We start from the raw sequence: 14,998 nt of genomic DNA, 5'->3' as shown, positions 1-14,998 counted from the left end.
TCATAAAAAATTAAAGTGTTGGAACAGTTTAAATTAAATTTCATCTTAATAACTATATGCACATTTAAAATTAATTTTTAGGCATGCCACTGAATAGTAGTACAGTGAAACCTGTGTAAGTTGACCACTTGCGGTGCACTACTTTAGTGGTCTACTTAAGCAGGTGGTCAACTTACAGAGGTTGATTTATATAATATAGGGCTAATTCTGTGCCTGAAAAAAGTGGTCAACTTAGACAGGTGGTCAACTTCACAGGTTTTACTGTATCGGTTTCTTCTTTCATCCCTACTAATAATAAAGCTGAAAGTCTGTCTGGTTTCTGTCCGGATCTCTGTGACGCGCATAGCGCCTAGACCGTTCGGCCAATTTTCATGAAATTTGATACAAAGTTAGTTTGTATCATGAAAGTGTGCACTACGAAGAGATTTTTCAAAAATTCGATTTTGCTCTCTTTCTATTTCAATTTTAAGAATATTTTCCTTAACAAAATTATCATAAGATGGATGAGTAAATTACAAAATTAACATGAACCGTATCATTGGAAGAGCGAATGAACATAGCCATTTGGCGAGAAATTCATCATCCATTATTTGTAAATGTTCTGGCCAACCAAATGACCTTTTGATTTTCTACTACGGGCAAAGCCGTGCGGGTTCCGCTAGCATCATTATGAAATTGGCTTAAGTCATTTAAAATTATGAAGCATTAAAATTGCTAATATTTTTCACTTAACAACCTCTTTTATCTCACAATTGACAGAAGAGAAAATATTCTCCCACTTGCATTGTGGGGCAAAATGGCTAATAATGTTTAGCTGAAAAGAACATGCCTTTTATTTTGCAAATAGTTAGAGCTATCTTGTATGCTCAGTTTCATTGTTCACCATTTCTATTAGGAGTAGGGTAGTGAGACATCTGAAATTTGTCTGGGCAGCCTGGATTGATATCCAGAGATTTAAAGATTATATTCAAAAAATGAAAATCTGTTTTCAAAGAAAAGAAAGATTGTTCTTACAATTTGTTTCGGTATGAAGGCATAAGCGTTAACTTCTTAAATAGTCATACTATAGCATAATGAGATGTTGACATATTTTTATTTTAATACTAAATTGTGAGCAAAACACTAGTGAACTAGGGAACCAGATAATTTGTTTTTCTTTTCTTAAAGTTGTATGAGCTGTAAAAATAGCCAAAATGTTTTCAGGTAAAGTGTGATCAGAAGTTGCTGGATACCCCTCCCCATCCTAATCATTATCAAGAAGAAAATATGAGTTTAATATGCATGATGAAATGGCAACTCTAGTTTTATGTAATCATTTTTATAACTTTATTTCTAAAAATTTTTAATCTTTTTCTTTTTTTTTTGCCTTTTTAGGGATGTATCTGAATTGACAGGAGCTCCAGAAATGTTGGGTGGACGAGTAAAAACTTTACACCCAGCTGTTCATGCAGGTAATAAACTGTCATTTGAAAATGTTTCGTACTTTTTGTGTCGCAAAACTTTCTGAATAAATGTTTATGTTTGAAAGATGCTTAAAACATTTAAAAGTCTTATTTATGAAATGACTGTTAAACATTTTATTTTTAGCTAACATTCTTAATAGTTTGATGTAGTAAAATTAAATGCTTATAGCTGTTCAAGCAAATTTTTAATTTTCCTGTTAAAATCTTTATTTACTAAACTTATTAATATTGAGAAATTTTATTATTAGTTCTTATTATCTATTTAATATTGCTAAATTTTTCCCAACAGGCAAAAGCATGTTAAAAAACTATTTTTAAAACAAATTTGCGTATTATATAATTTATTGCAACTAATGTCATATACCCCCCCTGGCAACTTTTTCCTGTTAGTGCCAAAAAAGCATCACCAAGAAAACAATGTATGACGGCATAAGTGTCATACATCATTCTTAGCGATGCTTTTTTATCCCCAACAGGAAAAGTTCAGATAAAAAAAAAGATGATCAAAACATTTCGAAACACAATATACATTCAAACAACATAAAACCACAGCGATAAAACCTTCACGATATACACTTCCAGAAACTAGAAAGTTTTTGTATACAATGAAAAAATACTAGAAGTTATTTGAAATGCTTAAATTAACAAATTACTACAGTCAAACCCCAATAACACCAACTCGCATTATGTGAAGTAAATGCCATTCCCCGTCCTATAAAGCTACAAATAAGCGTTAAATCAAGCGCTTAATACAAAGAGGATTTAGACTAAATCCCGCATAAGACGAAGGAAAGTTTAAGGTCTTGAAGAAAAAAGGGAAAAGAAAAAAACAATCCCCATAATTTTACATGAAATTACTTTTGAAAGTCAAAAGAGCTGCACTTGAGTGCAAGCAACATGGATGGCGGCGAGAAAATTCCTCTCCTTGTGTAGGAAAATAGGGAAAAACCACGTTGCTTCAAGAAAGTACGAACTTCAACTGTAGACTACGCTTCTTACAGTAAAAAAGCTTGGATGAACAGTGAAATCCTCACCAAATGGCTGACAAACCAAGATTTAAATTTTCATCATGGAAAAAAAAATTTTTGTCTGATTCTGGACACCTGTTCTGCCCATGAAGAGGTTTAAGGTCTAAAAGCGATGAAGTGTTTTTTTACCCGTCAACACTGCAGCGAAAATCCAGTCTTGCTATCAAGGAAAAATCAGATGTTTGAAAATGCAGTCTTAGAGAAATGGTCCGAATTGCCATTGTCTGTTTCAAATTCCTTCTGTTTCTTACTTAAACTATAAATTTTAATGCTTGGGTGTACATTTTTGTACAAATGTACTTTGGTTCCTATACTTTCTGAGACGCAAAAGCAAAAAAACTTGTCTGCTTGCACAAAATCCTGTAAATGTCGAAATCGGTTAACACGAAATATTTTAGCGTCCCGGTCGAGTAGTGTTAAAGGGCTATTCAGTAATTACGTAGGGGTCCCAAGAGAGAGGGGGGGGGGTTGAAAAAATCTACATAACCTTACTTTGGGGGAGGGGAGGGGTCAAACCCATTCTTACCTAATATTTTCCAAGTCGATATTTTACATCAGAAATTGCGCAGTCAATTGGTTTGGCAGGGATCATATTTCATTTACGTCAGGAAGGTAAAAAACGTATTAGGAGGAGCAGTTTTTTATTTGTTTTAGAAAGAATGAATAGCATAAAATATAATAAAATAATCGTTCTATGTATGGCATGTTTTATTTTTAATTAGTATTGCATCATATACAAAAAAAAAGTGGAAAAAACATTCAGTCCAGTTTCCCACTTATTAGTAAATACCTTCTTTGCACAAAAAGGTTTAATTTAATAATAGTGAATTTAATAGCATTCATACATTTCATCGAACAAAGACTTTTCTCATACTTTACTAAAAAAGAGCAAAGCGATTCAAATTGCGATGTTTAAAGCAGAAAACATCCCCAAAAACATAAAAATATCAGGAAGTTAATTATGAACAGAAATGATACTAAATTAGCAAAAACTATAAGTCTGCTGTTTTGTATTTTCAATACTATTTTAGTCAAAAAAACGCCAAGTTATTCAAATTTTGATATATGAAAAGTAGAAATGTCTCAAAGAAGCATCCCAAACATAAACAATACAAAAATACCATACATTAATTTGCTATGCAGAAATGCTTTCAAAATGCCAAAAATATCTAGGGATCAAGAATTTCGAAAATGGGAATTTTTTTTTAAACTTGATAAAATGTTATGCTTCATAAAATTAAATTATAGTGTTAAAAAAGAGGTTGGGTTCCATAGATAAATAACATTTCATTCCAGTGATATGTTCAAAGAAATAAGTTTAATGTATAATTTTTTCGATACATATGCATGATAAGCATAAAGAAAGTGGGGGAAAACACTTAGTTTTTATATATATATAAAAAAGAGCTGGTTATGATAGTCTTTTGGCAGTCATTAATTTTTTCTCTAGAGTCATTCCATTTCAAATCAGGCAAGCATGTATGAAAAGTGTCATATGACCATCACCGATTTTTTTGAAAAAAATACAGTAGTTACAACTAAGGGACATATGAAATATCCCAAAAGGATTTTGCAAGAAAAAATTTTTTTCTTCAGTTACAGCCTATTAAAATTCTGCACAAAGTCCGCCATTTTGGAAAAAAACGGCAAAACACTCCATTTCAAATGGACATTATTTCAAGAGTATTTAACCTATTTGAATAATTCTTTTTTCTAAAAATAAATAAGGAACCATATATCCTATGGACATCGTTTTTGAAAGTTTAGTTAGGTTTTTTGATAAAGAAAAAAAATCATTTTTGTCGCGAAAAAACTGCATTTTTACCGATTTTATGATTTTTTTTCTCCATGAAAAAAGTTTTTTTTACTAAACGGAGATGGCAGTCTAAAGCCCTTATATGATAGTTTCATAACATATTTTATTATAATCCTTGGATGCATACAGCCTCGGAAATAAAATTTGAAATTTTAAAAATTTTCAAAAATTAGCGATTTTTGAAGTGATTTTACTCAAAAAACCCATTTTTTAAAAATCTAAAAATTGGCTCACTTGAACCCCATATAATGCTTAACAAGTGGGTAGACACCGCATCCCGTATTTTTTCCCATAAAATGTTTTATGATTTTTTGAAAGTGACCTTATCGCCCATGGCATACATGTAAAATAAAAATGTCTAATAATTTCAGTAACTAAAATTCTGGTTATATTAATGCTTAATAACTACAATAAAGGTGCCCTTTATCAGGAACAACTAAAATCTTACTAACTTTTAATAATATATCAATAACAAACCGCTGTTGATTACCTAGTCAATTCGTCTTTTTGTAAGACTGTGTGTCGCCTTTAGATAGAGCCTTTGGTGATTATATTAATGACTAATAGCTACGATAATGATGTACTTTATCAGTAACAGTAAAAATCTATATTTTTTTTTATAAATATTACTTTATTTTGTTTCCAAAGCTATGCATTCACCGTTACTTTCATATGCAGCAACGAATCATATTTTTTCTCTTTCAATTCTCTATCTCTTCAACTCAATTACGCGACAGGGGAAACCATCAAAAGGAAGAACAATACAATGCATTTAAAACGATTAATTTTAATTTCGTGCTTTGGTTGTCATTGGCGAATGTTGTCACATAATTTTTGGATCCTACCTCGTATGATTACTTTTATACGTAAGAATATTTATACTAAATTCAAACCGCAAAACTCACTTGTAGTTTAAGAATTTAAAAAGCCCACCTGTTTTATGAGAGAAGTAATCAATTAAAAATGGTTGTAAATTGAGGTAACCAAACAGATCTCACCAAAGGTAGCTATTATAGTCAGAGATCCAATTTCAAACAAAAAAAGTGCAGGATCCCTATAGTCTTCAGAACTTATTTTAATGCTTAAGTGGCCTGAATTCGGTCAAGAATACAAAAATGTGAGTGAAACAAATACGGAAGTATGGGAGCTCAGCTCCCATAACAATTAGGCGCTGATCAGCGGAAAAATATATTTATATAACAAAGTACAAAAAGACGAATTGACTGGGTCATCAGAAGCGGTTTGATACTGCTATATTATTAAAAATCAATAAAATTTTATTTGTTGCTGATAAAGTGCACCATTATTGTAGCTATTAGGCATTAATTTCATCAGATTTCCAGTGACTGAAATTATTAGAAATTTTTATTTTACATGCATGCCATGGGCGATAAGGTCACTTTCAAAAAATCATAAAACATTTTATGGGAAAAAATACGGGATGCGGCGTCTACCAGTCTTGCATAATATAGACGAACGGCGTTCGCAGAAAATTTTTGGCTCTGCAGAAATTTTTTTTCAAACTGCTACCGTTATTTAAAAAAAAATATATATATATATATATATAAATTTTTTTTAAAGGGAATTTTTAAGAAAATCCCAGAATTTATTTCTGTTAAGACTGTCCCATTTTATGAAAAAAACTTCCTTTACCCAATAGATGGCGCAAAATGTTGCACCCTGGTTGTGACGAAAGCATCATGCTCGTTGTACGTTTTAGCCGCAAACTAGTTTTACAACTGACAGGATTTACGCGACATCCAGAAAAGGGGACAAACCGGAATTTGTGTGGAGGAGATATTGTTCTTCAGAGGAGTCAGTGAGGAATGTCTTTCATTGTTCGAAACACACCCCTCAAGTGCCTTCAGGCATTGACAGCGCGAAGGAATTGGAAAAGCAAACAAAACCGCTGCAGAGAAATGAGATGAGAGCATTTTTGCTTCGATTTGAAGTTTAGATCAGAAATGATTTCGTTATACTAAGGGTTCATCTTTTTAACCGCGGAAACTTCGGTAAATTTATCGCAACATATTTTAGAAATGTCTTCTTTTTGGCTATTAAATCTACTAATAAAAGTTGTCAATCTAATGTATTTTTTTTTTTTTTAAATATTAATCTTTAGAAGCTTTGTTTCCTTCATGCTGCATTTATAGAAATTGCTAAATAGTAATAGAAAAGACTGGAAAGTTTGTTAAATCAGACTTGGACAGTTTAAAAGAAAATTGTGTTTGAAAGGTCACATTTTTTTAATCTTTACGAGGAATTTTACCTTTTGTTCATGACAAAGGTCCACAAAAATTACCATGGAATTACAGAGAAAACTTGGTGGTACGAATCTTTTAAAATTTTGAAGAAGAAAACATAGTTTTTTACGGCATTTAACAGGGCCCAGTCGTGCAAAGAGGGGGAGGAACAGCCCCCCCCCCCCCGAGATCGATCTTAGTTTTCGCCTAACTTGGAAATAGTCGGGGGGCTACGGGGGAAGAAACTGCAAATTGTGATAAAATTATGAAACTCGGCATGCTTGTAGACATTGTATAAACAAAAATTTTACAAAGGGGAGGCATTCCAAAATCCCCCCCCCCCGGCTGCCATTTCTGGTCCAGAACCAAAAACGGCGATTCTTTTTAAATTTTCGTTATTATAATTTTTTTAATCATTGGTTGTGTCATTCCATGGATGTTTATTACATTTTTTATTATTTAAAACTCCAAAAAAATCTAATTTCAGAAATAACTTCACAAAAAATGGTTTTTTAAAAATAAAATCAATATTTTTAAATTATGAGTTCTCTGAAGTGAATTTTTCCCCCATAACAGAATTACAGGTTTCTGAGTTTGAAGATACATTACATTTGTGTTATATCAAAGTAGGATTCCAGTTATCCAAACTCTAATTGCCCGAACTGTCCAATTATCCGGTCATGATGCCCCTCGTTTTAAATGACTGAGCACGCATAATTGAAACTATTTGAGAAGGGTATAATAGAATAAGGACTTGAAGAAAAAAGAGAGAAAAAAAATTAATTTTCAGACAACATAATTCTAATAGAAAGAAATTTAAAGTTAATTTTAAATTTCTGTTCATTATTATTATCGCTATTGTTGCTGGTTTTAATTCTCCGTCACCCAATTGATCATCAGTAAGCTTTTTCTCATTTTATAATTAAAAAAAACAAAAACATATATATATATATAAACAAATTCAAGTTTTGGAGCACCGTATCAAAGCTGGTGCTTTTAAAATTAAAATTTATTAGATCATAGATTTCAACTAACTTTAGTATCGTTACTGAAACTTTGAAGGAGTTGATTTTGTGTGTGTGTTATATACAAATGTACGTGTACAATATACGAATTTTGTATTAACTTATCCAATTATTTAAGACATTTTTAAACACCCTTTAAACTGTTCCAGACCATTTCTTAACAATATATTACCGTTTCTTGCATAAACAGCTGAATTTTTACCGTATTTTAAAAAAAACAGCAGTATTCAAACGATGCACAATATCAATTATCAATGGGAGAGAGAGACATGAAAAAAAAAAAAAAAAAAACAGTACGGTACATATAGAGTATGCAGTAATAATAAAGCACTACACTGTAATAGTACTATACAGTATTGCTGTGCTATCTTCGATCAGTGGCGGATTTACATTCTTTTCAAGGGGGTGGCGGTTGAAAAACGTGGAAGCCATATTTCTCCCCTCAACCCACTATGTAGGGGGGAGGGAATCAATTGCCCACTTTTAGCCTGTATTTTAAATTTTAATCACCCCCTATCGCCCCTCACAAACTTATCGCTCCCCTCAAGAGTTAAATCTCCCTTTTGGTGGCTATCACCCCCAGGTTTAGAAACCACTGTTCTAAATCATAGCAAAATGTATCATCACACCAGTATAGTGTAGTCCATGGAAGAAAAAGGTTGGAAGATACATATAGAAATATAAAAATTATTAATGTTCAAAAAAGAGGGGAGGGGCGAGCTTCGGTTTCAAATTAAAAAGTGGGTAATGCTGTCCATCTTCGACTACACTGTCTCAACTTAATTTAAAGCAAATTTGTGGAATGTACTTGATTGAAATTAATAGCAAAAGCTAGTAATTCCTTTAATTCTATATTATTGGTTTTCGAAAATGACAGTTACGGAGGGGGCGGTCGTCTCCACCACCCCCCCTGGTAAATCCGCCACTGCCTTCGAACCATTTTTTAGAGTTTCAAGCGTTCAAGAATTCCTTATCTTGTCACAAATTTTCACTTTCTCTTTCTATCTTCACAAACATAGCATGAAACAGCGTGCTTTGGTGCAGAATATTTCATCACCTTTCATATTTAGAATTTAAAATATTAAAAGAAAATTGTGGAGTTGTTATTTATACACACTAACAAAGCGATGTTTTGACTAGCGCTGGGTGGGAACTAGAGCAGTTAGTGATGCTAAAAGGATGAAAGTATATTCACGAAACTAATATTTAGTAGTAAATAGCGAAGCCGTCATTTTGCGCCACGATTCCTTCCCAAAAGTTTTCGTGTTGTGGGTGAGAAATTTGCGTTAGCTCTAACATTCGTTACTCGAGAAAAACTCGCGTTATAGGCATTTGGCGTAAGTTGAATCGCTTTGGAGCGGAAGCCGACTGTATATGAGAGTTATAAATGTTCAATTTTGATTGGGGAAAATGTAAATTTATCATACATTTCACGACAGTATATTTTTGAGTATTATAGTTTAAAGTTGGTTGTATTCAAAACGTTGATCAGAATAAAACATGCGTCTTGTTTTGCCACAATGACTTGAGCAGAAAACGGACAACCAAGTTAGAAAAGTTACTTATTGGATTTAGTTCAAGCACTTCTCTGCTTCCCAAACGTGATGAAATTTTAACTAAATACTGATTTTTTTTCCTTTTGTTTTAGCAAGATTAGTGAACTCCCCCCCCCCCTTCGATGATGAGTAGTCATTTGATTGTCATCATTTTTATTTGGAGGAGAATGGAATATATACTATGACTACGAGCATTCTTCGGAAGGGCTAGAGAGGTGAAAACCAGGAAAATATGTAGCAAAAAGAGAGATCCAATGGGGTATTCCCCCAAAAATATTTTAAAAATCAATAAAACGATCTATCCTTCCCGGATTTCGTTTCAAAGTTTATTTCAGGTCCGTCATTTGAGAAATCAGGGTGAGGAGGGGCCATTGGAACCCCCTGGATTTTAGAAATATTTTTAAAAAAAGTAGTCTTTTTGTTCGTATTTTTTGTTTGTTCCTTTAAATATTAGGCAAATGTTTGGATAGGTAGCCTCTCCCCCGGAATTTTTCCGGAATTGAAGTTACCAAAACGTATTTTAATCAAGTTTTAGTGATTGGGGGGGGGGGGAGAAATGATTGGGGGTAATATGAAGGAAACTTTGGAAATTTAAGTTTCAGAAATAGAATAGTAGATTATCTTTGATGGCAAGGCGAAACGATCGGAGACCCTCACCCGGAATTTTTTTTAAATTTAAATCCTGAAAAGGAATGTTTGTACGGTCTTTAATTATGCAAAAGGAATAGAAGGCACTCCTGTGAAATATTTCCGAAATTGAAAGCTTAAAAATTCATTTCTTTGCTATTTTTAGGGAATGGGATAGGGTTCTAGGAACTTCTCGAAATATTTCCAAAATTAAGTCCTGAAAACGCAATTACATGACATCTTTCAGGATGAGGGTTGGGGTTAAGAGACTGTCTCACAAAAAAATTCGATATTGAAGTTCCAAAAACGAACTTTCAGACAATTTTAGATAATGTTATAGTGAGGTTTTTTTCGACTCTTTCGCGGCAATTTGTAGGGATGCAAGTCCGTAAACCAAAATGTAATAATGCTGAGGGATCATCAGGCTCTTTAAATTCGCCACTACGCTCAAGTATTGATGCTTCTCTAAAATGATTTTTTTCCTCTACATATTTTAGTTTTTAAACTGTTTAATGATATGTTTTTGAATGTGTTCTCTTATAAGAAATTCTTCGCGACTCCCTTGGAAGTCACAACATTCTGGTTGGGAACCGCTGATCTGGAGCATTAGTAATTAACCAAGCTAGTCAATTAATGGTTAAAATATTTTTTTTCTCAATAAAAGTTGTACTATACACATTCATATCTTTAGCATAAAAATGTTTGTAATTACTTTGGTATAAAGAAAAAAGCTTTAAAACTAGCATTTAACTATGTCATTACTACAAGTAGATCGTGTTTGTTAATTACTGGCGTTGAAGGCATTTTAGATCAATGCATGTAATCGACCAACCTTCAATAACAAACAGCATAAATGGATAGTTATTAAATGCATTTTTTTTCCTTCACTGAGAATAAGCATTGATCAGCATATCTCAGTAAATGAACCTGTAAAATTAAATTTAACCTAGAAAAAGTTGATTCAACATTTTATCTGATAACAATTTGCACCAGTAAGAAAAGTGACTTCCTTGAAAACTTCTAGATGTCTCTGTAAGTATATCGTACGTAACCTTCATAATGGTCAAATCAAAACCTTTGTTACAACTTAGTTCAACTTACTGGCTGATGGTCAGTAACTCGCGGATCACACTATAATACTTCCTGTGCAATTTAAATAAACGCTTATCAATATCATGTTTACTTAATCTGTTACTTTTCCAAGTCTAAAACTTTAAAGTATAAAATTGAGATGAAGATTTACTTAATCCATTTGCACAAATTTGACATTTTTATGCTTGTATTTGCAATTTATTCCCAGAATTTTAAGCTTTGTCTTAAAATTTTGATACATTCAAATATAAAAACCATTAAACGTTACATAATATACGAAGTACCTACTTTCTAAAAAAGTTTCGTGTCTACAAGGTAATGATTTGAGCCTATTACGCGTACGCACACAATATGTAAAAATCTTTACTTTTCAAGTTCAATTTTTTTTTTTTTTTTGAAAGTTCATATATTATCATACATAATACTTTGCTCTTTGTTATAAAGGGCAAATATATGCACAAAGATGTCACACCTGCGCAAATGGATTGAGCAAGGTTTTTTTAATTAAATAAGAACTATTTTCAGATCATCTTTGTCCTTCGTTAACATTAGAAAATATTAATTACTTCTTGAAAAATAGTTAAAATCGTTGTTGAAATAAAATATCACGAAATTTTAATGATCTCTGTTGCGTCAATTTAGAAAGATATTCATTGCGGATTAGGAAAGATTGTGTGGCGAGCACCTCGTAGGCCAACCCTCCAATTCTAGTTCACCCACCTGTTTCTAATAACACGGAAAATACACACTGGGGACGTCCTCCCTCCCCCCCTTTCTCTTTCCTTGACTACAATCACTGCCGCCTCGAGCCCAAGCTACAAGCACTGACATCCGATACCACTGGCCATCACTTCGGGCACACGCATGGAAAGCCTCACTTTTTCGCAAAAATCTAGTTCATCTGCAAAACTGACTGATGGCGATATTTGTCCGGCGGGATCTCCACGCGATCACGAACAATTGGTTTTAGAGAAAAAAAAATCTAGACTGATTTATGAAGAATATGAAGGAATGAAACTTGTTACAGAAAGTTTATGGTCCATATGGAATCATTTATTAGCATAAAAATGAGAAAAAAGCCGAGCTATTAATAAAATAGACCTTAATTTCACGTATCCTTACTTATTCGAGTTTTTGACGCCATCTATTGGCACTTTAGGCAACTATAAGATTAGTGGACAGAATCGAGTAAGTTTCAGAACACGTGAGCATTGAAAAATTTTTTAATGATATTTACAAAATATTTCAATTGCAATGCGTCTACATTGTTTCTATGGTTCAGAGAAAAAAATCTCGAATCTCTGTGTTTAGATGATTTTTCATGAATGTGTTTAAGAGAAATATTTCATATTTGACAAAAAGTACTTTTTAATATCATTTTGTGATAAATGTAGGTAACTCAGCAGCAATTTACTTCATGCACGTATTTTTTTACACATTCATCTGATATAGTAAAAAGTTTCATTGCAATCCGGCGATTAGATTTTTTTTGTCGCTGTTCCCAAAGAGTCAAGTTTAGCATGTTTTTCTACCGGAACAGCCTTAAAGCCTTTTAAAGCACATGTGTAAAAAAAATAATGGTTTTGGCAGTTTGGTTCAGTTGGTGAAAAATAAGCAAACTATATGTTATTGTAAAAAAAAATTAAATGATGTAATGATTTAAAGCACTTTTTTTTTGTCTCTTTCATATTTGAATATAAATTTAATTTTTTATTCAAGGGTGAGTGAGGCAAAATAATTATTTGCAGAAAATTTTCCAGTTATTATTTGTGTTCGCAGAAAGCTTTTCATTTTATCTAAGTCTGTTGTCTACCCACTTGTTAAGCATTATATGGGGTTCAAATGAGCCAATTTTTAGATTTTTAAAAAATGGGTTTTTTGAGTTAAATCACTTCAAAAATCACTAATTTTTGAAAATTTTTAAAATTTCAAATTTTATTTCCGAGGCTGTATGCATCCAAGGATTATAATAAAATATGTTATGAAACTATCATATAAGGGCTTTAGACTGCCATCTCCGTTTAGTAAAAAAACTTTTTTTTCATGGAGAAAAAAAATCATAAAATCGGTAAAAATGCAAATTTTTCGCGACAAAAATGATTTTTTTTCTTTATCAAAAAACCTAACTAAACTTTTAAAAACGATGTCTGGAGGATATATGGGTCCTCATTTATTTTTAGAAAAAAGAATCATTCAAATAGGTTAAATACTTTTGAAATAATGTCCATTTGAAATGGAGTGTTTTGACGTTTTTTTCCAAAATGGCGGATTTTGTGCAGAATTTTAATAGGCTATAACTGAAGAAAAAAAAATTTCTTGCAAAATCCTTTTGGGATATTTTATATGTCCCTTAGTTGTAACTACTGTAATTTTTTCAAAAAAATCGGTGATGGTCATGTGACAGACCCTGCCTGATCTGAAATGGAATGGCTCTCTAGTTCTTTATTGAGCATTAAAACATCCATGATCACTCTGGTCACTTCCACAAAGGAATCTTCCTCCACTAATAAATTAGAAAGATCATTTACCATTGTCAAGGAATGGGTCTAAATTCATGGTGAAGTTTTTGGTTGTGTGTATCAAAGTCAGTATCCTCATTGCTTTTGCCATCCTTTTCCCATTTCTAGAAGCCCTTCTTCCAGTGAGCTGTGCATTTTGTGAGCTAAGTATCTTTACTTCTGAGAATGAGCTATGGAACCTATTGCAAAATGTGTCTCCAGTGTCCCAACCTCCCTATTAGCCCTCAAAAATGCAGTTCTTTCTTTGCATGTTCTCTGCAATCTGAGGAATTTCAAAGAAGGGAAAATAATTCTCTGTTAGCAATGCCACATTCGCATGAAATTGAAACTCATCGATGTAAAAGGAAGTCAAGATGTCAAATCTTAAATTGTGTATAATGAAACCTGTGTAAAATAAAAACTTGCAAAATGAGGAACTATTCTATATATTTATTCTTCTTATGATTATTGCACAAATTATAAATTCAATTAGTTCAGGATCAGTTGAAAATTTAAATGTAAAAAACGAAGTGACATCGAGAAATTCACTTTTGAGTCTCTTTAACTGATACAAAAAATTTTGCTCCTTAAGCCCACTTTTGGTTTTTTAAGTCGCTTAATCTTTTCTTCTACTCCAATTTGGTAACCTTTATATAAGCATTCATTTGTATGTATGTTAAAATCTATCTTTTTTTTTTTTTTTGAAATTTGATTTATCATTCCTCCTCATTTACAAGAAACTTGAAATTTGTATTTATTTATTTATTTGAATGAATGTATTATATTTAAAATTTTTACAACTCGGCTAAACAATGTCAAAAACTACTAAATAAACTTTTGTTCTTATCTTATGCTGAAATACTCGATGGAATGGATTAATAATACAGTAAGTACTTACAGCTTTATGCAAGATGCATGTTGAATATTACTGCCCTACCTTAAACACATAAATTTATTTTGTACCTATTTTTCCCCAAACAGTTGATGTGTTTGTAATTTTAATGAATCTCAAATTTGATAATTTTATGTTTTTTTGATTTTAGTATAGCTTTCTATACCATAGCCTGAGCATAAAAAAGTAAGGAATATTGAAATTGAATGCAATTAAAGGAAGGGAGAAAAATTTAAATAAATTATGAGATTTATGCAAGCAGATTTAATTGTAACTATTATGCAACTTTTATTATTCTTGCATAATGATAAAATTTTAATCTAGCAATCATATTTGGAAAGAAATTACAATCTTTTATAAAAGGAAAACATAAGAAACAGAATCAAACTTTATATCAAACACTCATCCTTTGCTGTGCTGTCATGTTATTCAATCCTTTGAAAATGTTTTAAAATCTTATTTTAAAAACAAAAACATTGGTTTTGTTGATTAGAAAAAAAGTAAATATTTCATTTTAAGTGAAAATGTTACTAACACGTTTAATTTATCATATTTTACTTACTTTTTTTTACGTCTTTTACTGTTTGAAAAAAGAAATGTAGACCTGTATAGTAAAAGTTATTTAATTCTGATGCAATATTTTAGGAATTTTGTCAACAAAATCTGAGAAAGACAAAGCAGATATGGTTAAGCAAGGCTATGATTTTGTCAGGTAATAATGCATGAAAATTTTCAATTTTGGAAATGTAAATATCAGC

General features: G+C 31.9%; 1 protein-coding gene across 1 annotated transcript in view; it reads left to right on the top strand.

Annotated features, from left to right (window-relative positions):
* Positions 1 to 14,998, top strand: part of LOC129222853 (bifunctional purine biosynthesis protein ATIC-like) — a 40,146-nt gene that overhangs the window by 8,662 nt on the left and 16,486 nt on the right. The window contains exons 3-4 of the mRNA XM_054857406.1: positions 1,375 to 1,451; positions 14,886 to 14,952. Coding sequence (XP_054713381.1) covers positions 1,375 to 1,451; positions 14,886 to 14,952 — 144 coding nt within the window. The remainder of the gene's footprint in view (positions 1 to 1,374; positions 1,452 to 14,885; positions 14,953 to 14,998) is intronic.

The sequence above is a fragment of the Uloborus diversus genome, chromosome 5 (assembly GCF_026930045.1).
Source record: "Uloborus diversus isolate 005 chromosome 5, Udiv.v.3.1, whole genome shotgun sequence".
Taxonomy (NCBI): domain Eukaryota; kingdom Metazoa; phylum Arthropoda; class Arachnida; order Araneae; family Uloboridae; genus Uloborus; species Uloborus diversus.
This window is presented reverse-complemented; position numbering and strand designations above follow the sequence as displayed.